The sequence below is a fragment of the Aplidium turbinatum genome, chromosome 6 (assembly GCF_918807975.1).
Source record: "Aplidium turbinatum chromosome 6, kaAplTurb1.1, whole genome shotgun sequence".
Lineage (NCBI taxonomy): Eukaryota > Metazoa > Chordata > Ascidiacea > Aplousobranchia > Polyclinidae > Aplidium > Aplidium turbinatum.
The window spans coordinates 10,876,737-10,902,302 of NC_137477.1; the positions used below are offsets into that span (position 1 = coordinate 10,876,737).

A 25,566-nucleotide genomic window follows, 5' to 3' on the forward strand; every position below is an offset into this window, starting at 1 on the left:
ACTACTACAACAATGATCTCTCATCACCAACTCATCATAATAATCAACTCATCATAATAATCAACTCATCATAATAATCATTACGCAAATTACACCACTATTTATAGAAGGTCTTTCGATATAGTAACTTCGAGAAGGTGACGTAATGTTACATCATAGGACTCATGGTTCTGTCAAGTTGCACTAAATCGTAAACAAGCCGAAGTTCCTAGATTGTTACGTAGGGAAAATGTTTCTAGAAAATACATTGCATAATAATGGTTTCGCAATCAAAGATCCATTGGTAAACATCCTGTGACATCATGACAAACAATATTTGGTGATTGTGAAAACAACAGAATGTTCGAGGTTCGCATCTTACAGAAGGGTTAAGAACTACGTTCCATAACAAAGATTTGCAATCAAAGGTTACTTCTGGTCATAACCGATAATAACACATCGCACCAGAATTTTACAATCAAAACAACACGCTCGTTGAAAACACAAAGCAGTCCATCGCGAGGCCTTGCACATTGATTGTGACATATACGTTAAACCAGTTGGTTTACTTAACATTAGATAGGATTTGGTTTGGGATTTAAGATTTTGATACCATAAAACGATTGATATATTTAAGCAATATGATCTTGACCGATCTGTCTGTATTACTTAAGATGTTTGTAAAATAGTTATAAACACATTAATTGCTTTTGTATTTATGTTGAAATTTCTAGAGTATGAACTTCTAATTTGTTGAATGCGAATGGAATAATTCCTTATGAAAATTGCATGAGAAGGTTGAAAAGGATGTGTTTTGTTTTATGAGTTGTTGTCTGTTACAATAAATGTTGAAGTTAAGAAGCTAGTAGAAAAGCATGGTGGATGTCCAAAATAAAAGTCGTCTCGGTACTGCGGATTCTTCCACACGACCAACACCCGACTTGCCTTGGCAGAAGAATTCTGGAAGAGCAAAACAGTTGTGGGCGCTTTTGAGGTGATATGACATTTAAATCATGTAAAAATTTCAAATTTCAACATCATATTTGTGTCATTGTAAGATTTTGTTTGTTTCAGATATGAATCATTATATGTTTTCAATTATTTTTTGTTTGCATCCACATTTTCTCTGCAGTTTTATTTTATTGTTGTTATTATACAAAACATATCTTGCATACACAAAATGTTTTGGCTATCGTTTTATCAGCAGATTTTTTCAAAGTTTTTGGTGTTTTTCTGAATGGCTGTTTGACATTAGAATGTTAACTCCAAATATGGGTTTTACTTTATTAAAATAAATTTTTGTGCAAAACTTTTCAATACAAATGATCTTATAATTTTGGTAACATCTAACTGTCGTAAGTTTAAAACAATATAATACAAGTTATACTCTGTTTTATTAACAACCATACCAGCAAAACATATGGCATACCGGTACACATAATTACGTTTTAAAAAGGATGTGTTATACTGTATTTGTATGATGAACTATTGCAGAGGTATTATATGTATAAGGAAAGCAGATAAGACACTTGACTTCTAACTATTGAAACTTTGTTCAACGCCTCGAAAAGCTGGATGTTAATCACAACAGTGACATTGACTCATGGTTCAGTTAGTTTTTATTTCTGGCCATCATAACGAAAAGGATAGACCACTGTGTATGAGCGATAACTCCATATAAGAGTGCTACATGGAAGTTTTAGTTTGGATCATTTTTCAATCTCTCCAGATGAATAATTAAATTGTTGCTCAATAAAGTTCATACCTTACTGTATGTGTTTGTAGGAAATCTGTCAAACTATCAACAGTCCTTGTCAAAAAGTCAGATTGCAAGCCAACAACTGTTCGACATGGAGTGCATCATTTTCGCAAAATCAACCATGATGAAGCCTTACTGGATGTGGTTTTTAACCCAACTACTGAGGTTTTTTATTATATTGGTGTAGTTGCATGTTTTAACAAGTACAGTATATCTTGAGTGAATTAAGGATAAAGTTTGTAAAAACAGGTATATATAGCTCATGTTTTAAGCTTTAAAGGATTATAACTGTTCAACATGTTAATATTGTCACTTTACTAGCAAACCATGTCTTGTGCCTGGCTGCAAGGTTAGAACAATTTGAAAAAAGGATATTAAGAAAATTTTGTCAACAGTTTGCAATAAAAATGCTTGTTGTCAAATTACCATACTTTCGTCTTATGCTTGGTGAGTCATAGCAAGAAAACTATTTTTTTTTAAATTATTAAAAACATCCAAAATAAATCTTTATCACTGAACTTTTCATTAAAAATCTTCTTTTGAATTGACCAATGATCCAAGAGGATGACCCATGAATGATCCATAGTGTAACAAAGCTTAAGAAAAAAACAAACAAAAAAAAGCAGAGAGTATCGCACTAAATTGGTGACAACAAGTTATAATAGACTTGTTTTAATCAATTTAGTGTGATACTCTCTACGTTTTTGTGAGTTTAACTTCAACTTTTTTGTTGACTTCATTATGAGCATTACACCAAAAGAAACACTTAGGTTACAGATAATAACCTAGAAAGTTTTATCTTAAGCATTTATGGATTTAGTAAACCACTGTATTTGATTCAGATGTAGTTAAAATGTATGTATGTTATTCCTGAAGAGGACATCTTGTGATGTCGAAAACGTTCTACAGTATATATATTTAATTTGTTGCGTAGTTTTGTGTTTCTGTAAATGTAATAAACTTGAATATGTTAAACTTGATCACGTTGCTCGACTTCGTATGCCTATGGTTCAACAAGACAAACTCTACCGAAGCTCTATTATCTACTTGTTTCGAACAAGCTGTAAATATAACATTGAAAAAGCATTCATGTTTTTAGGAATACGTGACAATTGACGGTCAGTTTATACGAATTTTTTACAAAGACGGACGGCGGAAAGACATTGTTGACTTGGGAGCAAGCGTAGTGAAGTTAGATTATTGTGTTCAATCTGGACACTATATCGCTCTCATGCCTCCAGACGAAATCAAGGTGAGAGAGGTTTAGTTTGAGCAACAGAGTAATGTTGGTGTAATTTATACTATGTATCTGGTTTCATAAAAGTAATGTAGCGGTAGCAAATGAACAAGACTCACATGGCTTTTGTTACAAAAACAAAGCGCTCCAGAAGCAATTCTATTCTGAGCAATTCTTTTTTTTCTGTTATTGCAAAACATTTAAAAAGTGTTTCTCGGCAGCCGATTTGTAGCAAGAATTGACAGCGATAGACACGTGCTCGCTGTACTAGCGAGTGCTCAGCCTTGTGCTGATAGCCGGGAAGAACGCCCCTCTCTTCACATTTAAAAAGTGTTACTTTTTTGAGGTTATTTGTAATAACGTTTTTTTAATTTTCAGCTATTTAACTCGGATTTTGAGCTAATATCTGTTGCCAAGTCACAGCACAAAATAAACAGGTAAATTAGTGCATTGCAAAGATAACAAAACTATCAACAAATTAATTTTCTCTATTGTTAAACATGCAGTCTATACGTCAGAAGTAAGCTTCTGTGTATGTTTATTTAACCTGTGAAGTGAAGATGTATCAATTTTCTTTGGCTCGACTTTTGTTGGTTGTACTGCGGTTTATCTTAAACTCACTCAATATTTTTGTGAATAGTTTTGTAATTTATTTAACGATTTATTCAACTATTTTATTTTCAGCTTTATTTACAATTCCAGTACGAACGAAGTGATTTCTTGCGGTGCTGGCTGTCTTGTTGTAAGTAGCAACTGTTGATGTAAAATCGTTGTATTCGTACTGCATTGACATTCTACTTAAATGTAACAATCAAACAATAAAACATTAAACAATGAATACTAGTTACAAAAAAGCACTTAATGGTAAACAAAAAGTCCAACAGAGCGAATACAGTTACCATTTACCAAAAACCTTAGCCGGTCGTTTCACCCTGATTGGATTCTGATTCTATAAGGACCCTCTGATGATCCTAAATTAGTTGAAACACCCTGGTAAGGTTTTTAGTAAATAGTAACTATATTTGATGTTACATTTAGCCGACGTTGTGTTATTTTTGGCTTGTGCGGCTTGGATTGATTGACTAGATCTGCTTATAAGCAGTAGCTTACGCTTATCATAACAGAATTTATTTTTAAAAGTTGTTATTGCTAGTAGCCTATTCTATGACAAACTAAGCAATGACACAGTATTTGCTGTGCAAACTTAGAAAAGTTTTATTGTTGTCATAGTGGACAGATGCCTAATGATTTTATGCAAGACATAAATATAGGTTACAAAATGCATCAAGTCCTATCTTCTTAACCAACGTTTGTCTGCAAAAGTGTAGTAGTCAATGAATTGTCTCATTGCAGTAGTTCATACTGTTTTGCTTTTCTTAGACTTGGTGCTTTCGCTACGGAAATCGGTATCTGGTTCCTCATAGGAATATTCGAGAAGGTCTTACTTGTAAAGATTCTTTTGATCAATTGGCTCTTGAAAGAACAGAGAGCAATACACAGCGATGTTTTGCTGTTTGTGGTACTGGGGTTGCTGTAAGTGTCTATTCAGTTTACTTTGTGTCAGGTAATGTCAACCTTGCCTTGTGGTAGTCTCAATTCACAAACGAAATGCAACAGGGCAATAAGAAGGGATAGCTAATTTTACGTCATCATTTTTTCTATAATACAATTGCATATCTTTGGAGTAAACTCTTTTACGATTCTCCATGAACTGTCTTTGCTTGGAAAGTGTGTGTCGTTGTGATGATAAAATGTCACTTTTTTTGTAGGTGCTATTAATTCAGCTATACAGTATATATATATAGGCTATATATTTTAAAATAAATAATATGTTAAATCTGGCTGAGTTACTTCGACTTTGTGTGTTTAACAACTATATATATAGGCTATATACATATATTGTACAGTAAAATATCCCATGTAGGGTATACAAAATAAACATGATTTTTTTCGGTGTCTCCATGGTGTAGCTTCCATATGAATAAAAACAACAGCTTATGCTATATTTTCTGATATTGCATATTGAAATGAATGATGAGTTATGCAGAATTGTTATCGTATGTTGTAAAGTGGTTGTATTGACTGGTCCGGGGCTTTTGGATGTATTGAAATCACAATGCATATTGAAACATGAACATTAGATACCGGTACGACTATTTGTATGTGGGGTCTGCTACTATTCGGCGAGTCCGATTCAGCGAGTCCAATTCGGCTAATCCGATTCGGCGAGTGCCCTATTCGGCGAGAGCCCTTTTCGGCGAGTGCCCAATTCGGCAATTTTTCGAAATTTTTATTTAAAATTATCGGGTATCGTAGCCTATTTATCATTGCCGCTTTTACATCGTTTTAACGTCGCTAAACATTCAAATAACCCCCTAACCCTTAACCCCCTAACCCTTAACCCCCTAATCCTTAACCCCTAACTCTTAACCCCCTAACCCTTAACCTCCTAACCCTTAACCCCCTAACCCTTAACACCCTAACTCTTAACCCCCTAACGCTCTAACCCCCTAACTCCAACCCTAACCCCTAACCTCTAACCCTAACCCTAAAACGGCAATGATAATTAGGCTATGGTACCCGATAATTTAAAAAAAAATTCAAAAAATCACCGAATTTGGAACTCGCCAAATCGGGCACTCGCCGAATCGGACTAGCCGAATTGAACTCGCCGAATCGGGCTCGCCGAAACGGGCTATTCCGTGTATGTGCGGCCAAACTTGTTTCCCAATGTATTATACTATTCATATTTTGCCACTAAGATTGATTGACTATATTTTGCCGACCGTTGAACTAGCCCAAAGAGCATTGTTGAGAGTTTACAAGTACGACAAAAAAATTCGTTACGACTTGATTGTTGATAACTCATAAGAATAACTTCTAGGAATGTTTTTCATGTTATGTTATTTTTTTAATGTCTACAGGTTTTTAACTTATTCCAAGCAAAACTCGTTGTATACAAGAAAGATCTCCACGTTCGTAACATCACTAGGTAATACACTCTTGCCATGCGATACCTTGATTATTTGTGGTTAAAGGTTTAATTTTATAATAAATTGTCTTTACTGGCGGGTTGGTAAATGATAATTTTTCAATGTTAATGGTGATAGTTTATGGTAATTTCTTTTCCTGTAAATTTCTTTTGAAATCTCATTGGAGTGAATAATTTTTTTTGCTTTACAATTTTAATTGTGAAATTTCAATAATACTAGTAAACACAGTTAACTAGTCTCTTGTGAAGTTATTTTTTCAAACATTAAAAATTAATTTGAAATTTTGAAAGACTGTGAGTGTGTGCCGTTAATGTTATAATTACATCATTTTATCATCATTCTTTGAAACTGTTTGAGTGTTTAATTTCAGCATTCTTTTCTTCAATCCACTCAAGTACATAGTGACTGGTTCCAGAGATGGGTCAATAAAGTTATGGGACGACAACTTTGGAATTCGCTTGGTATTTGTGGGCCATCATGGGCCAGTCAGCTCACTGAATTTATACCCTCAGGTTTCATATAGATTAGCTTTGCATTTTGTTGCATTGATACATAATATTGCAAACAGTCCACACTGTATACAGGTAATTCTTATGATATAAAAAACGGTATAAAATTTCACAAGCTATTAACTTCACTGGTTACTTGCTTAATAAGTTAAAGATTTTGTTACCATTGGCTAAAAACTACTGTCTTTAGTTTCTAAAACCGAAACGTTACATAACATTCTTGATAAATTACAAAAAGAGAAGTTAAATCTTCTGTTCTTTCACAGGGTCCTTACATCATGTCCGCATCTCATGATGCGAGCATTAGAGTTTGGAGTTTGGAAACTTGTGATGAAGTTGACTTGTAAGCATCTTTTTTATAATATTTCAATGCTTGTGCAGACGAAGGCCTACAACAAATACCCAGTTTATCTTTGCTAGGCAGGACTGTATTTGGTCTTATGACTTTTAAACTTGTCTGGGAATTGTTATGTATTGCTTACGTCTTGTATTCTTGTCTTCGATGTTAGACTGACATTGCTTGACCTGTATGGTTGTCTAGTTATAAACGCACTGTAATGTCGCATTTCTTCATCTCTTTCCTTCCTCTGCAGTACCGGTAGGTTATAGAAATCCACCAGACTAACTAAGTTGCATTTAAAAAAACTTAAAGCGAGTATAAATGATAAGTCTCATGTCAAACAGCGTTTTTACTTTCTAGCGTTGTCACTAAAATTGTTCATTTGATTATTTACAGTCCTCTGTGTCACGTTGTATGCCAACTTGGGTGATGTTTAAGTGAATGGTTTTTAGGATGACATTGTTTAGACGTAGAGGAGCTTCAGACGACTCGGCGAAGTTGAAGAGCTTGGGAAAATGTGTCTGAAAATTTCGCATCATTCGGAAATGTCATTCAACAAAGATAAATATTCTCTTACCTCTTGCTACCTTTTGCAGAATTAACATGGATGAGCCGGTTCTCGGCTTGGGGACTGCCCCTCACAGCACGTCTTTGTTTTCTTATTCTAAATACTCCGTCGATTTGTGGACGATCACTCACGTTCATCAAATTTTTACTACAATTGGGTAAGCTCTTTTATATCACCTGTTGTCTAGATCACTTATTTTTGACTACTCTAGTCTAGATCATTCTTTCAAGAACTTGAAATTTTTGAAAGCATATATAAGTGAGGTTTGTCACTTCGTTATGCATGAATACATTTAAAAATTAAACGGCATAATTAGTAAAGTGTTTTCTCATACGTGCTTATTAAGTTTTGGCTCCCCGTATTTCGGGGGATGGGTGTGAACCTTGCTAAGACTTAGTGTCTTAGGACAAAATGTCTTGGAGCAATAAGCGTTATGTGTTTTACTGTCGTTGAAGTTTAAAGCTTTGGTGGGTGTTACTCGCAGGAATAAACGGTAGTTTATTTAACATGTAGGTTCTTTGTTCAGTAATTAAGCTTGAATTACGGCTCATTGTAATCGGCTCTCGTTTTATGCTACTCATCCTTATCAAAATATACTTCCAGTGACACCACTAGATTTTAAGATTTGAAAATCCGTATTTTGTGACGACGGTGCGACCATAAAGTAGAAAGAATAATTGTCATGTACAGAACCTAGGAGCGTGGTTTTTACTTTGGATGTGGCCGTGGCGCTATGTAAATGCTATTATTGTTAAAGTACAGTAGGCTACACATTTTTGTAATATTGTTTCAATAACCTTTCGGTTATCTGAAAACTTTTTTAACTTTCAGTTACTCTGTTAACAAAATGAGGATTACCCCCCACTCTCAGGTAGGCAGAGAATAATTCTTTTTAACTTGTTCTTGTTTGATCTAAGTGGTTTACAAATTCAGTTTACAAGGAGTATCTTATTAGTCTTTTTGTATTTTCACTACTTTAACGGTGACTGCTAAACTTCAAAAAGCTTTGCAATTGGGCAAGTGTGTTTCTCTCTGCCGTTGCCAGTATGCCACAAAATAGATGTTTTTAAAGTTAAGTGTATGTGCAAATTGGGCATACTATAGGTCTACTTTCACTATATTTCTGAACCCACATAAAGAAATATCAACGTTATCACTCATGGCTGATGACATACAACAAAGGTTATATATAAATTCAAAAAAGAAGTATAGATAATCATAATAGAGTATATAACTATAGTATATATGCCTTTTTTTGTATCCTATTCAGGCTTTTGCCCAGTGGTTGAAGATTTAGACTAAGTGGACTGGAAAGCAAGGAAGCCAATCTTCGTGTCCACTTTCAGGCATGCCTTTAAGTGTCGTGTCAAAGCCACATGGTCTTGAGCGGTGTCAAACCGGTGTCAATACGGTTAAACTTGTCGATGATTTGAATTGACTGCTATCTTTTATTTCAGCTTGTTGACCGTGTCGTTTGTCAAAGCGGCGATGGAATGGTCAGACTGATTTCTCCTGTTGATGGAACTGTCCTGACAACTGTTATCCCTTCCTCTTGCGTTGTGGACGTGGATGACACCCAGTCCCAACTGTCCATTGCATCTGATGGCCATGGCAACATGTCTTTGTCCTCATATCTTACAGTAACGTCTGGTTGCTTGGTTGACGCAGCCTACTGCCTACCATTGGAAGCTGTATTTGCTGCCTATACAGACGGGAGACTAATCCGAGCTTCCACTGCGACCAATCCAGCAAAAGTGAGGCACGTTTGGAAATTTGAAGGTGGTAAGTTTCAAACTTCGTTGTTTTTTTGACTCGGTGCATGATTTCAAAAGGTAGCACTTTGAACGTGAGTCATTTAGACTTGTGAAAACTGCTCTCACGCCGTGTTTCTGGAGTCAGAACCGCGATCAGAAATGCAACGTTTACTTCAGATTTTCGCCAGTTAAAGTTTACCTCTGGGTTTTCTTTAATAAAAACGTCGATGGTGAATATTTTTTATTTTTAGTTGTTGGAATATATTTGTTGAATTGCTCTCTTCGCTTCATGTGGATTGCAAGGTCTCAAATAAACGTTTAATAATAATAAGACGATTAACTTAACTCAATTGGTTTTCTCTTACCAACACCCATTCAAGCACGATCAAATAGTCGTACAAATAAAATCAGTTTCTTAAAGTCTAGTCTTAAAGGGCTGGTTTGACACAATACTATAAAAAGTATGTAGAAAGGAGCGTTCTTCCTAACAGTCAGTACACGTGGGTAATCTTGTCAATTCTTGCTACAATCGACCGTCGAGAAACCTATAAAACGTGTATAGCAATTTCCCCTTTTCTTAAAATCCTCATCCTGGCAAGCCTGATCTTGGCAACAGCCTGTGTCTCTCCATTTATAGACATTATCCACTGAATGTAAGGCACCTTTATGTCTTCATCCTTTTTTAACTGTTCAAAAACGTCTGGAGATTGAATTAGGTTTAGGATTTGTAGGTACGTAAAGTCCAGACATTGTGAATTTTTTATTTAAGTCTAGTTTAAGTTTGCTGTACACAAACATGTTTTCCATGTAGTTTGTTCTGCATGCAAAATCTCGGTTGCCAAGTTTTACTTTTAGGCTTTTTCCGGCCTAAGTTGGTTTAACGGTGAACATGAAATGTTTTTGAATTTGGACTATGTTCTATTCATGTCTGAGATGAATTGACCCATCTTTGGTATAGTTTTGCGCAACATATTTGATATTTCAAGACAATATTTTCAACTTCTACTTGGATATTTTGTTGTCAAACTATACTGTCGAAATGTAATATCATTGTGTTTTTCTTCGCAGGAAGTCAAATAAATTGCTTATGCTTCTACGAGGTTACACTTGATGTGGTCGAAATGAAGAAGTCTTGGGAGCACGTGAAGAGTGGCGTTAACTCTTCTTCCTCAATCCATGCAAGCATCAAACCGTCCAGACACCATCAAAAAAAGAAAACGTCAGTAGGCTCTGAAACAAAACTGCACAGAATGGCAGAATCTCAATATCATCGTTTTCTGGCTACTTTTGCTCCGCTATTGTTTGTGCACAATTGTATGCGTTTTATTTTTTTGTATTTTTGTTTTCATGCGAATGTAGAGATTCTTGTCTGATGCAAACAAACAATAATAATTAAATTTTCATTTTTGGTTTTGTAGGTATGGCAATAAATTTGTTCTTCTCGCTGGGCGGAAGGACGGGTCCATTGCAAGTATTGATAAAGTTTATGGGGCGGTAATTTTCTCAACAGAAGCTCATGGGGCTAAAGGCGTCATAGGAATCCTTGCCAATGTCGCAAACGACCAAGTCATCAGCGCAGGCAGAGGTATGTACGTTGTATAATGTTTATGCAAATATTAAATCATTTTATGTTAAGTTTGAGACTTGTTGTTCCTGATTTGAGCATCAAGAACTTCACCACCTTCCACCCGAGAAAAGGAATGTTTGCTTCATTTTACATTGATTCCACGTTTGCAAACGTTGAATCAATGCTAAAATGACGAATTTTGCTCGCTTGGAATAAAACAGGTCGAATAAAATCAGTAAAGCTTACGACAAAAATCCAACTACACTTACCATTTACAAAAATCGAACTATATTTTCTGAGCTACAGTAGGCCTATCAAGTTTGCGGGCATAATTTTCAGTGGTCAAAACGATAGGTCATCACCGAGTAGTTCGGTTCACACTTTTTTCAACAAAAAATCAATTTCAAATTCATACAAGATTGTATTCCGAAAGGCATAGCATGCACTATGAAACTGAAATGTTTAACTACTTTTCAGACAACATCGTCAAGGTTTGGCGCATGTTTCCAAACACAAAAGAGCCTCTAGCACTACTCATGTCGTTCTACTGCGCGCACACTCCTCTCCACATGGCTATATGTGTGAGTAGACTGGCCGTCGCCTTTCAGCAACACTCCACGGCCACATACACTGTAGTCATGTATGACTTGCTCAGCAAAGGTAAGTACATTTTTTTCAGCAGTCTCATATTTTTGTGATAATTTTTGCACGTTTTTCTGTCATAAATTTTGAGCCAAATGTAGAATACTAAGCTGTTTAAACTAATTGTTCAGCGAAGGTGTCAAAATATAAAATAAACCATGTAAATCCATTGTGTTAAAATTCAAAAATTACAGTAAATTTTAGGTTTATTTGCTTTCAGGGACACCAAGTTTTTCAACCAAATTTTGCATCCAAAAGCAATTCTTTTATTTATTTTTGATTGAAGCAAAATTTAGTATCCTGAAATTGAGTGTCATTTAACGTTAGATGTACTGTAACTTAGTTCCAACATGAAGTCTGGTTTTGTTAATGCGATGCAGCATAGAAGAAAAGCATTTCGAAAAAGAGTTTTTGAAAATGCATTTTGAAAAATGCTTTTTGAAAATACATTTTGAAAAATGACTTTTTAAGAAGTTTGTTCAAACCACTATGCAATGTGAAATCGACCTCTAAACGCGCGGTTTAACAAAAGTTGTTTCGCAGAGCGATATGATCACAGTCCAGACCACGACCACACTGACGATCTGTCCGGACTGAGTTGCTGCAGACGACTGAAGCTGTTTGCTTCTGCCAGTCGTGATGGAACCATCAAAGTCTGGAATTACGACAACGAGATAGTGAGGTCAGTAAATATGGATGTTGTTCGAAGCTTTTAATCTGTCTGTTTCCATTTAGGTGAAAGAAGACTTTTACCAGCCGAGATGGCATTTATTACTTTTCATAACCAAATCGGTGTAGAAAAGCAAAGTTTTGTCGTTTTTTGTTTGTTTATTTTTGAAATCTTTAACTTGAAAAAATATTCTAGTTGTGTTGCAACCATTAATTACAGACACACCAAAGTCTCTTTCTTTGATTGACATGTCTGCCACTGCTAGTTCCTTTACAGTCGAAACTTGCAGTCGCAGCCTGTGCGACATCTACATTTTATTCATACATTGCTGGAAACGCCAACTTTTGATATCTTACATTTGCATCAATGCAGAGATGGAGCTTTTGTTTGAATAAAAACAAATAAGCCTCTTATCAAGCGTAAGAAAATTATTCATTCCCACAACACCCGCGAAAACAAGCCATATCAGGGATATTTAGCACATAACTTTCTATCAAAACTTATTGACTTACCTGTTATTACTGAATAAAAAGATAACAGTAACCTCAAAGTAAAAATTGCATGACTTTTGACTTTTTTTTTATTTCTTATTATTGACTTATTTTTTGTTGAAATAAAAAAAGAGAGTCAAAAGTCATGCATATTTCACTTTGTCTGGAGCTACATGTACTTGAGAGGTTACTGTTATCTTTTTATTCACTTGTTGATTTATGCTTATCAGTTTGTATCCTCTGTGGATCATTCTCTTGAATCATAGGCCAATCCTATATAGATGTTTGCTGGCACACCCCTTCATTTTCTTTGAATCTTACCTGGTATTGCTTGTTTACCGCGCATTACAAGAATGAATAATTTTCTTAGCCTTGATGCCCCAGACAGCAAAATCCATCATTTTCACATTGATTGAACATCTGCAGACGTTGAATCAATGTATAAATGACGGATAGTGCTGTCTGGGTACAAGCTTTGTTTTAATTCAGATAAAAGTTGTGCATTGATGTTGACGTCAGACATCAAATATTGACGCTAACAGCATTTCCTCGCATGACATTCTATCAAAAGTTAAACGCTTTCCAAATTCTAGAACAATCAAGATCAACGACGAGCCAAAGAGCGTCGTCTTCTGCAATCAACGTGGTGATCTTCTGGTTGGCCTTGGGAAGGGCATTCATTTTATTGAACATTCCAACTATCTTCCGAGAGTCTTCCTTTTCAAAATGGTCTGCATGCAATTTCCCAGCCAAGTAAAGGAGGAACCGATCGCTCTGGATGAGTCTTTGATGAAGAGAATAGATCAAGATACCAGGAAGAAGATTATAAATGCAAAATCTTCTTACAAGTCGTAAGTTAGAAAAAAAAACTTCTTGACATTTAAAAGAGTGCACAGTGCACAGATAACCGGTGTGGCGTTTTCTCAGCATTCAAATTATTATTATTTTTTTTGTAGTATGGACTATGACTGGGATCCTTTGACTGAAGAAGAACAAATGAAGATTGCAGAGGAGAAGAGAGACAGATTGGGAGCTTATGCTTTCATGTCCGCCAGGGATGCTGAACTGGCAAAGATCCGCGATGGAGTCTTAAAACCCAAGCGAGCCAGCCGTAAACCAAGCAAACGTACAGAGAGCATTGCTTTCAAAAGATACATGTCCTTGTTCTACGACCGCCCATCTCGAATAAAGGTAAGAAAGACTTCAAATTAAAACCTGTATGTGATTGATTGTAGTAACTTTTATCCTCGGACTGAAAAGCTTTTTTGAGAACTTAATCCTTGCAGTTTTTCATACTTGTTGTGAAGGCTTTGAACTACTGGCGCAGACCCGGCCACAAAGATTGACGGGGTGAAGCTTCTTCTTGTAGTTGAAGTGTGGTCTGTAAATTGATCCACCCACTAGGTACTGTTGAATGGACATCAGTCCTTGAATGCGTTGCTCAAGTGCACACCCTTTCTTACAATCCACATATACTCTAAATCGAAAACATCACTGCAAACAACTCATAGAATAGACGCTGAGAGTTCAGTATGATTGCCAGGTTTTTGTCGACAAATCGAAATGAGCGAATCTGTATAAATTTGAAATGAACGTTTTTTAACTTTAACCAGTGCATCCACATTCCGCAAGTATGGTAGTGCGTTTTAGATCTCACTGAACTTTTTTTTGTAGGTTCCCGACGAAGACGATTTTGATCCCGATTTACCGTCAACCCGGCAACCAAGTGATTAGATTCGTTTTTTGTTTATTTTACCTTTTGACTCTTTTCTAACACTACAACTGTACAGTGCTTTTCCGTTGTGAAACAAATGAAAAAGGAAGTAAAGTTTATAAAAGATGTAGTTACATGAGTAACGTTTTGTGTTTCATACCTGGATGTGCTGTAGACGAAGGAGAAGTTGTTTTTTTATCCTGCGCCGAATATAGAAACTTGCACCTTTAAGGTAAATTTGTGATTTTTGTTTAGCTCCAGAAGAATGGACGCAAGAAACTAAAATCGGTTTCTTTCCTCCTATCAACGCAGCCAAGCCCATCAAGGAGATATTGGATGAAGGAATGGAGAAAGACAAAGTCAGATATTTTTTCAACATAACCTACTGTTAGAGTTAGACAAAGACAATATTCAAACTTTGATTGTTTGTTCTCGGCTTTGTATTTGTTTAAACGTTTTGAACTTAATTTTTTGATGGCTTAACTTCAAAGTTAATTTTGCAGCGTTCTTCAGTTTTAACTACTTGATTTTACAAAAAAAAGGCCAGTTGGTCATTTGCTATATCGCTGCTGCAATAATTTGAAAAAAAAAAAACGGTTTGAGAACCAAGCGTCTATGAAGTATTTACCTGATCTGGCGAACGACTCACCAGCCTTGTACCGTCACTTTTCTGCAGAACGCAAGTTATGGGTTCGAAACCCATCTTTGCTTTATTGCATTTCTTAAAATTTTCTTTGTGTAATTTTTTTTTTCAGCATTTCACTGAATCTGGACCGGATTACGAGAGCCAGCAAAAGTACATCATCAATCCCAGTGGTTTCATTCCTAATTCAATCCTCATCAAGTTGCTCTGGCCGCAAAGTGAGATGAAGAAGTTGGAAGAGGATAACTGGAAACCTCCTGTTCTCACTGAGGAGCAAAAGCAGATGCTGAAGGAAATGGAGGAGAAAGCAAAAGCGGTAGACTCAGTTTGTGGTCTTTTAAAATGCAAAATAAAGTCGTATTTGGAAAGGTTTCAGAAAAATACGTAATTTCAATCAAAATACGACATAAATTTTTATACGTTCTTGTGTCTTTCTGGCTATGCAACAAAGAAAATATTCAAGAACAAAAAAAAATGTGACAAGAAAAAACTCCAGTACTAAACAAATTGTAGCTAGAATAAGTAGATTTCAGTGACTACCGTTTTCTACTCATCACCATCACCTCTGGTAGGACAGTTTCCAACAAAACAAACCAACACGCAATCAAAGATTTTCCCCGTTAGATTGTTGTGGGAAGCTGTCAGAATCGTATAATGCAATTGTTGAATGTAGTTTCGATAACGATGCTGGCAAAGTGATTTTACACGTCGCATGAAAAGTGCAAAATTCTATTCAGAAAATGTTTAAAATTTGCAAACTAGGACATGAATGGACTGTGTAAACTACAAATATGACGTAAAAACGCCAAGTGTATAAGGCTAATCCAGGAGTGGGCAACGTGCGGCCCTTTACCATTTTTTGTGCGGCCCTTCATCTTCTTCAGCTATTTTTTTAGCTTGCGTGAACACAAAATTGACCATTTTTCCGCATTAAAAGGTGTCTTTAATGGCAGTAATGAGAGCCTGGATGGTTATGCTCGAAGAGTGGCAGTATTGCGTGAGGAATTTTCATCTCGATTTACACAATTTCAAAAATATGAATTAGTGTTCATTTGATGTGCGGCCCTCCTGTCAGCATTACATTTTTCTAACTGGCCCTTGTGTTAAAAAGGTTGCCCGCCCCTAAGATCCATAATATCATGGTATCATGGGTAAGAATCCATATACATGGATTCTTACCATGATATATGATAGATATGTATTGAGTAAACCTTTTTTTAAGAAATTGTAACAAATACCAAATGTGTTTAAGGATCTTGAAGAGTCCACACGGTCAGATAACATCACTCCAATGGTATCTCAGGTTAGCTTTGTCACATGTGCAGTAGTCCTGTCATGCAGGTAAATAGTTCAGTGAAAAACTTAGAGAAAGGTTTTTGCTCTTGATTTATGATTGCATTCTCTACACGGTATGAAATTATGTTATGAAATAATTTTTTTCTCTACCAGTTTTGCTTCTATGGTGTAATAGCCGCCAAAGTTTACACATGTAGGGTTTAATGCGAGCAATCTTCTTAAACATTTTGTTATAGCTTAGTTATAAGCGTTATGCTATAGGCTTACAACCGCCAGGAAAGCGAGGAAAAGCTCAAGAGTGTGCTGTATGCTTAATGAAAAGTCATCCAGCACGTCGGTTTATTGAAGTGATTTCCTAACATATTTAGCCTTGAAGTTGAGCAATGCAGCCAGCAGAAGATCTTTCGACATTTTTGTTGATGTATTTGAGTAGTTTAACAATGCTTTTTATGAAAATGTACACAAGCTGAGGTTCTGATGCTTGTGTTGACAATTTGTGGAAACTTGGTTTCGGCTACAAAACGTCGGAATAGAGCAGATTTAATTTCATCATCTGAAAACAAGTGAACCAAAAAAAATCAATTTATTATTTTTCTTGTGAGCATGTTTTTATGGAAAACTGTTTTCTTGTCGATGATGTCATCATTGATTTCCTGCAGGGAGTCAAACTTCCATCTTTATCTGATCTTGATGATGAGGACGATGAAGAGGATAGAGTCTTCTACATGGGATCAGATTCGGATGAATCGAGGACAGTGGACTACGGAGACGAACACTTAGTTGATCCTTCAGGTAATAAGATGAATATACAAACCTGGGGTTCGCAACAATTTATGTTGGAGGACCTTTTTGTATATCTTGGAAATTGCCATTTTCATGTTGGGTATGAACAAGCCCTTTCCTGAACCGCAATCGTGGAAATCTAGAATAGCTAAAGCTTGCAACGACTGATAGGATAGATGTGATACCATACAGTATATATCAGAAAGTTCTGAAATCACTCAAAACACGGAAATGTTGTTACCATGTTTTGTCTAGTATCATTTTCAAGCTTGATTTTTATAGCAAATAAAGTAAAAGTGTTTTTTTTTCAAGATTGTTGTAATTTTGGAAACGACAATGTCTTTGTGCAAAGGCAAACGGGCATGTGTTGTATTGCTAATGCCAACTTCGACTAAATTTTACCGCATTTGTTTACAGTTTATTTTCCTCTCAATTCAGAGTAATGCAATAAATTGCAAAAGACTTACAAGCATTCTGAAGAAGCGCTATACAATACATAGTTGCAGTTTTGCGATGAACAGCATATCTATTTTGGTTTTCTCAAACTCTAATGATAACTGGCATTACTTTTTTTAGCAGGTAAATGTTATACGGATCCGAATATTGTAATACGTGGCGTATAATATCTTTTGCCATTTTTCAGCTGGTCCTCCCAAGAAATTTGGCAGGCGTCCCAGCACCATCAAAGAACATAAGATCGATAAGAAGCCCTCTTCGTTGATGGACAAGATGCGACTAGCCTTGAAGACACCATCCCCACCTCCGAAAGAGCCAACACCACCACCTACACCACCTCCCCTAGGTTGGTAAACATGGTCCCAAGACATAACCAACATCTACAGTTTGACTGTTTAAGTCACAATAGCACCTTCTTTTTAAACACAAAGGCAGTGGTGGGATTCAACCGGTTTTCACCGGTTTGCACAAGCCTTTGTCTAAAGTAATCATAGACAAGCGAACCGGTTGTTCGAAGAGAAAAAGTTGTTGTCACTGGCTGCTACGTAGATTAGGTTCTCATATGTTTCATGACGGTGCAGAACCGCATTGAGAAAATGGTAACCACATCACTGGATAGAAATATTAACTATGTTGATAATAATTACAGTACATGCAAAGACTATAGAAAACGTTTTAAATCACACTTTACAAGGTGGTTTTAGTTGTAAATTTAATTTTCTTGAAAAGAAAAGTGACTGTACCTTTTAGCGTTTATGTTCAAGTTTTTTGTTTTGAAATTTTGTTAAAATTAAAATGAAAAGTTATGTCATAATGATTTATAACAACACTAATCAGGAACGAATTGTATACAAAGAAAAACTACTGCATTATAAATCTATTATGGTCTTATGCTATAATAAATCAAATGCTTTTAATTTGTGTACTATGAGTAAATAGAGCATGTTACCAAAACATGAAATTTACAAACTATCGTTTACGAATAAATAGTACAAATCTATTACTATTTGATTTATACTTTTTAGAGCCCCCTAAAATTAAAGCTCCCACTCGGCCCACCAAACCGATTGTTCGGTTTGTTTCCAAGCCCCCACCTCCAAAAGAACCCACCCCACCACCTGTCCCGCCTACCCCACCATCCCCTACCCCAACACCACCCCCCAAACCGGCAAGATACCTCATTCAATTCGAAGGGTTGCCATGGTTCGAAAGACACAAGGAATACATCGCACAGGTACTTTACCCACGCAGGCATTGATTTAGCTAAAATTTTCTTTCGTTGGCTGTGTTTAAATGTTTTTGACTCCTTCTCAATAAGAAATTTTTAGAGATTTCAAACAATGTGTTGTTATTTTTTTGAATAACAGTAAATCTCTGTGTTTGAAGTTTTTTTGCATTGAGTAGGCTATTCTTTATTATGTTGATAATAATATTTACTGTTAAAGTCTGGTCTCATGTTGACAGAAGCTGAGTGGTTTTCAGAATTTTTTTAAACTAATGCTTTATTTCTTTTTAAACAATTTCAAGCCACGCACAACTTCATTGAAGAATTGTTTGCGTTCTCGCTAGTTTGCTGTGCTTTACTAGAATGGTATGAGGGTTGATTATGCACTCGCTAGAGAGAGTTTCAAAGGTTGCACCTGACTGTGTGCACAACCCCACATGCTAGAACACGTGACAAGCGATTGCAAACTGTTAGATGATTTTCTTCTGCTACAATTTGGAGTTTTTTATTTGCTCGTTTTGAGATTTAAAACCGGCACTAGAGAAATATTGAGATCAGTTAACAATGTCAGTGTGGCTGAAAAAATTTCACACCACTTTTAATTTTGTCTTTTGTTTGAAGTTGTTGCTGTTTTCTGATATTTGTGTAACGAACTCTGAACACTTTTCGAAGGAAACTTTAAGCCTAATTGAATAAATTAACCCCAAGTTTAGATTCTATATTTCATAAATATAGATACAAACGACCTGTTTTAGCCTGATGCCGCCGGTTCGGTGTGGTAGTAACAGTTTGTCACTAGCTTCCGAAACACAGTTCCCTAGTCGTGAGCAATGACGAGTAGATTCTATAATTTTGACTTTATCTATTCGGTTTAAAACTGGATGATTTTTTGTGAATTTTTAACGGGACAATTGATGTTAAAATGTTTTTCATGACGTCATTTCAGAGGCTCAAGGATCCACCAAGTGCAGTCAAGTTCTTCAACGTGGTTTGTGACGTCATGGGAATTTCCATTGATTGGGAACACCGAATGCAAATCGCTGATGCGTTACTGTTGCTATGGCAACAGGAAGGAATGACGGTGGTCAGATACGTGGCTGCAGCCCTGAATTCCATATTAAACGCCCCTGTCCCTCCCAATCCTAAGGTTAGATTTTATTATTACACTAAAAAATATAATAACCAGTTTTCAACATAGGAATAACATTTGTCTTTTGCATCGATTGTTATTCCATTTCGAATACTCATTTTACGTTTATTAAACTGAAACAACTAAACAGAAAAGGTCCTTTCTTCTTATTGCTCAGGAACCGGTTCAAACTGGATTCCTCCGCTCTGCTCTCAAGCTCTATCAAACAGTGAACGGGCAATCGGAAGATTACATTGTTGAACTTCTAACCGAGTATTTGGGAGGAGACCCAGGACATAAGGCGTTTATAAGAGGCCTTTTAGTAGAACAAGGGCTACAGGTAATCAACGTTTTTTACTAAACCTGCTGAGATTTAAGTGAAATTATTCAAATTTTAACCAAATTCATTGCATTGTTTGATACTATAGGATGCCCACCAGTTTCTTACCCAAGAGTTGGAGTCATGGGAAATATGGCAGTTGGATGACACAAGGCCGTTGAAGCCACAAATGAAAGACATGGTGCAGAAGTGGTTTTCGGAATGGAAAGAACGCTTTAAAGTACCTCACACTTATTATTCCTCAGTGTCCAAATTCATGTTAAATCTTCGTTAAAATATGCTACTACTATAGCTGTATACCAACATCACTAAAGCATTTGAAAAGCATACAATTAACATCAGCGTACTTGACAGTCAATAATATTCATTAAATAATTTTAGATAGAATTTTTTTGAATTTGATCAAATGCAGTTTTAGTGTGACGTAACATATTGAAAACAATAACTGACTTATTGACGTTTAGTACGACTGCCTGGTTAAAACAGAGTGGTATGCAAATGTCTGGTACTACTTTCGGTGGATTTTTTATGTAATTGTGTGTGGATTAATCCTTGTGTCAAAGCAACCCACTACTTATGCAATTCAACGTATTCAGAATCACATTGATACGACGCTGGACCGTCTCAAGCACGGCGACATACGTGCAAAGATACGACGACCCGGCCTCAGCAAGACTGCTGAAGGAGGCAAGAGAGTCCAGTTTGCCGTGTCCGCCAGCGATGGAGCTTCCAAGACAGTCACTGCTGTTGAGGTCACTTCTGATTCTTGAATTTTTACTCTTCAAATTGCTAAACCCGTTTTTCTTTACTTTGGTACATGACATTGGTTAAAGATAAACGGTTACAGAAGTTGAACCAACGTTAAAAGGACTAAGTTTTCTCGTTGCATTTATGATTTTAGGAAATGTGATAGTCGATCAGCTTTTGACTTAGTTCTTTCATGGACAATATCCACTATCCAACTTGTTAAGTTTGCTTTGATGATGTTAAGTTTTTGGTTGAAACTAAAACGTGCAATGAAGCGCAAAAATTATGCGCAATAAAAATTAACCCTTTCTAATATGGATGCATAAGCCCAGTTTCTTGTCAGTTAATGTCCGTAGTTTTCACGCAACTTTGGATGAAAAAACGTAATGATAATGCAATCCATTTTTTTAATTCAGTTATGCAGTTGTTAGGCTGGGATTGGTTCTTGACATCAAAAATGTACTTTTGTTTTATTTTCGCGCCATTTTTGTAATTTGTTGTGGTTACTTGCAGGTTCTCAATTACTTCTGCGAAATCATGCTCGAAGAGGGGCTGGAGCGTGACCGATTGGCCAATCAGAAACCAGAACCAACTAAAAATACTGTTTTAGTTCTACCAAAGATTGAAGGAAAACAGGTCATTTCAATCGCTGGACAAATTAAAACCTCACTATGTGTTGATCAATGGATTAATTAATTGCTAAAGCATAGCATTTACCTTCGAAATGAAATAAATTCTTTGAAAGCTTAATCTTTTCAACTTTGTGTCCTTGATCTTTTGATGTAGGTGGTTTGAACCACTGACTCAGCCTAAGTAATCCAAGCTGTTAGATTTCTCGTCTATCTTTTGTATTTGTTCACTGGCCTTCTCACAATGACTTATTATATTTCGTTCAAAGGCAGCAGGTCATATTGTTTAGATTGTGCTGTTAATTAATCAAAAGTGAATATTCTGCTTTACAGATCATTGTTTAATGTTTATGGTCAGTGAGTTTTAAATGAAAGACAGTTTGAACTGTAGCCACGACTTCAATCTTGCTTGGTTCACTCAAGCAGGAATGCGTCGGTAATTCAACTCTTGCATGCGTTGAAAAGTTGATTTTTTTCAATTCAGGCGATTGTACGCCTAGGAGAAATGCACACCGCTAGGCGTGTCCGAGAACGCCAGGAGTTGGCTGCTGAGTACAAACTTGATCCGTTCGTTCGTCCCTATCCAGACCTTATGGCCGCCTTCACCAGCAAGTTAAATTTGCCACTTAGCCGGATCTACATGAATCCATTCCCAAGCGAAATTGACAGGTACATAACCCCAATAAAACCCCAAACAGCAAAATCTATCATTTTTCTATTAATTTAACGTCTGCAGACGTTGAATCAATGTAAAAATAACGGATTTTTCTGTCTGGAGCGTAGTTCACTCTTCAGACAGCAAATCAGTCGTGTTTTACATTGATTCGACGTCTGAAAAAATTAATGTAAAAACGACTGATTTATTGTGTGGGTCTCTTACATAATCACGTTTGTTTCTGGTCAATACTTTGCCAACTGCTTTTTTTTCCACAGATTTGATGAGTGGTCTGGTGTGTACCAACCCATACTACTGACTCTGCGCTCACCTGCTCATCAGAAATACTTCGTTCCCGAACGTTCTTATGTTCACATGGTCTGATGCATTTCTTATCAGTCTCTGTGAAATTAATCTCGTATCTAGTCGCAATAAAATTGCTTGTTGTTTCTCTGTTTTCTAATCTTGCATTCGCACCCAGTGTTCGATTTCTTTTTATTGAGGTTTTCGACTTCACGTTTTGATTTATCTGAAACTACTCTACATTGTGTGCGCTTGTGTTTTCGTAACTGAGTGAAGTTTCATGCAGATTTCGCAAACACTGAACAGTCGAATTATTTGGGTCATTTCATACATTACTACATTTACAGCACGACGTAATGTGATGTACGCGTCTTATTTTTTGTTATACCAATAACTTTTATCTTTATAAATACCAGTTTGCATGTCCACAGTTTTAAACTGATTATTTTTGTTTGTTGTCAGGTACAAATGAAAACGCTTTGTCGATACAATAGCTAAAAGTAGGTTGCACTGTGAAGCAAATTGATGGCAAACCTGCTGTGTAACTGCCTGCTTATATTACAGTGGTGCCAGCAAAGGGGTGCGTTTTACGTCATTTTGTGACCAAGTTGCTACTTGATTGATATTTTTACTTTTAACAACGATTTATCAACATATAAAAGTGTTATGATTTTTTGAAAGTGTTTAAAATTTTTAAAACTTTAATGAGATATTGTTCTCCTTTCATAGGAACGGCATGATTCTTGATTTGTATATCATTAACGTGACGTTCATATGCCTGCTTTGATAACCTCGCATATTATACATTTATGATCAGGGCCAGAGCGAGATCTTTAGAGGTTTCGAAGCCTTTACAATCTGCTGCTCCTGTATTATATTAATGTAAAGTAACAAATATGAACATAACACAAAAATTAGCGTAGGCCTTTTTTATTAGCAAATTAAAAAAATGCTCTGTTAGCCTAGTAACCTAACATTTATTTTTTCTTGATAGTTTAACTAAGACTTGCAAAGCGTTGTCTTATTTGATGCAATTCTTAAACGCATGTTGGTAGAGCTTCACATGGGATGCAAGCAACTTTCACGTTGTCTTGAGGTTAAATTAGAATGGTATCGAACACATGAAGCTTGCACAAACAAACCTTGCAACATGGATGATATTGATCTGGACATCAAATCAACCATTTTCACATTGCTCTAACGTTTGCAGACGTTGAATCAATGTAAAAAACGGTTGATTTTCTGTTTGGGATTATTGTTTAAGCACGATGGTGTTTTTGAATTCACCTGAGCGTGTGTTGTGGCATGAAGCTTTTTTTCTTTTTGAAATTTTGTGACAAAAAATATATCCTATAAAATTGTGAACGCGTGAAAGTGTTGGTCCTTTTTGCCAAAATGTTTCAATACAATCCATGTTTTGTGTACACCTGCTTGTTTTTATTTCGTTAAACCTTAAGAAAGAATAACATCTTAAGAATGACTTTTTATTTAACACCTTTTTATGCACCAACCACGATTCTCATGAAAGGTGTCGCCTGTAGTTTCTACAGACTATTCGGTAAAATACTCATACTTTAGTACCAATAGCCTAATGGTCTTGCTCCCACACAAAAATCACTTCTAAAGGACAGATATCAATTGTTTACTTACAAAAGACGACATTGCATTCTATTCATTTTGGTAAGAATAAGCCAAGGCTGCCCCCATTTATTGATTGCGACTATATAGTAGGTTTTTGCAGGTCAAACCAACAAAGGATTACGAAAATGAAAGATGATTTATACAAAAGCCAAGATTTCTCCTAGCAACGTCAATATTATTTTAATGTTGCAGACAATTTCCAATGTTTAATCAAGCAACAATCCTTACAATAAAGAAGACTGAATTTCATTGACTGCTTTAGGCTTTCTGACGCCCTACAGATATAGATTATTATCATTATTCTACTCCATAACTCTATTATGATGTAAAAGCATATTATAGACAGGAACGCTACCGTAGCCAACCTTGCAATAGAATTTACAACGCGGTATTTGAATAGAATGGATATATTTTGTAGATCATACGAAAGATCGTTAAAAGGATAATTTGGGCCCGCTAGCAATGAAATGCTCTGGCCCAAAATCAAGATACTTGTAAGAAAAATCCAAAGAATACGCGTTGGTTTCTTCAAGTTCCAGGTCCAAGCGTACCCCTGTCAAAGCTACTGATCATATTATAGGTCTTGCTGTGTTTTTAAAATGATCGCAACATTGTCTATTTAAAACTAATTTTAAAAGATTTATCCATAAAGTAGGTAAGAGAATGAGATGCTTAACCTACAAACCCTGAGCCACTTTTGCAACCATCGCAATCTACCATGGATCTACTTAGGCCTAGCAAAACCATATTTTGGCATCTCTGGCTATTTCTAATCGACCAATCTATTTTTTTTTTTTGGTTCTGTCGGCAAGGTAAATTACTATACTTAACGCTTGGTAGCCTAACGTTGTAACATATTGATAAAGTGAGCCCCTATTGATTTTGGAGCCCATACCACGTTTAACTCCACAACAATACAGGTCGATGAAGTTTAACTAGAAACAAAAAAAGAACTTACTTTTGCTAGAAACAAGTCAAAATCTTCCCGATACAACAGCCATCCTTTTACTGCGTCTCCACAACAAAACATAAGACACGTACAGTATCGAGTTTTTATTTCCATCTTTGAACTGATCAATGCATGTTGCAGACTTTTGTGTTTTCTCTATTGTTGCAACGAAATGTTGACATACGAGAGATGAAATTTTCTCAAATTGTGGTGTAAATGAGGAAATGCAAGAATCGAGTTTTTCATTGTCTTCAAGTTTGTTTTTTTTTCTCCCAACTTACGGAAGGTGGTTTGGTTTGGTTTTGAATCTTTATCCTCGGACTGACAAAGCCTTGATGGGTTATTCCTGGTAGTTTCGCATACTTGTGAATGTAGAGGCTTTTGACACAGGGCCGATTACCGAGATTGACAGAGTGAAATTTCTTATTGTTGAAGTCTTGTTGCCCTAGAATTATTCCATCCATTAGGCGCTCCTGAATAGAGAGTTGTTCTTAGAATGCGTTGCTCAAGCACACACCCCGAGAGACGAACCAACGCTGCTTGATCT

The 25,566-nt window shown here is 36.1% G+C and overlaps 1 protein-coding gene across 2 annotated transcripts; it reads left to right on the forward strand.

Moving 5' to 3' along the window:
• The first annotated feature begins 720 nt into the window (after positions 1–720).
• On the forward strand, positions 721–23,853 carry LOC145772126 (uncharacterized). Of its 2 annotated transcripts, XM_082583966.1 has the most exons (32): positions 721–973; positions 1,765–1,903; positions 2,838–2,990; positions 3,354–3,412; positions 3,660–3,717; positions 4,356–4,508; positions 5,900–5,967; positions 6,339–6,480; positions 6,744–6,820; positions 7,414–7,542; positions 8,217–8,256; positions 8,843–9,167; positions 10,208–10,358; positions 10,558–10,724; positions 11,184–11,366; positions 11,892–12,030; positions 13,103–13,360; positions 13,466–13,700; positions 14,184–14,235; positions 14,479–14,582; positions 14,979–15,182; positions 16,119–16,169; positions 16,822–16,954; positions 17,589–17,747; positions 18,427–18,635; positions 19,573–19,773; positions 19,934–20,095; positions 20,184–20,315; positions 20,692–20,847; positions 21,356–21,478; positions 21,956–22,140; positions 22,405–23,853. In XM_082583966.1, exons 1-32 carry the CDS (start codon positions 855–857, stop codon positions 22,508–22,510), a joined length of 4,572 nt encoding a protein of 1,523 aa, XP_082440092.1. In that variant the 5' UTR covers positions 721–854; the 3' UTR covers positions 22,511–23,853. The 2 variants fall into 2 exon arrangements, with proteins under 2 accessions (XP_082440092.1, XP_082440093.1); XM_082583967.1 differs by lacking the exon at positions 16,119–16,169.
• The last annotated feature ends 1,713 nt before the right edge of the window (positions 23,854–25,566 follow it).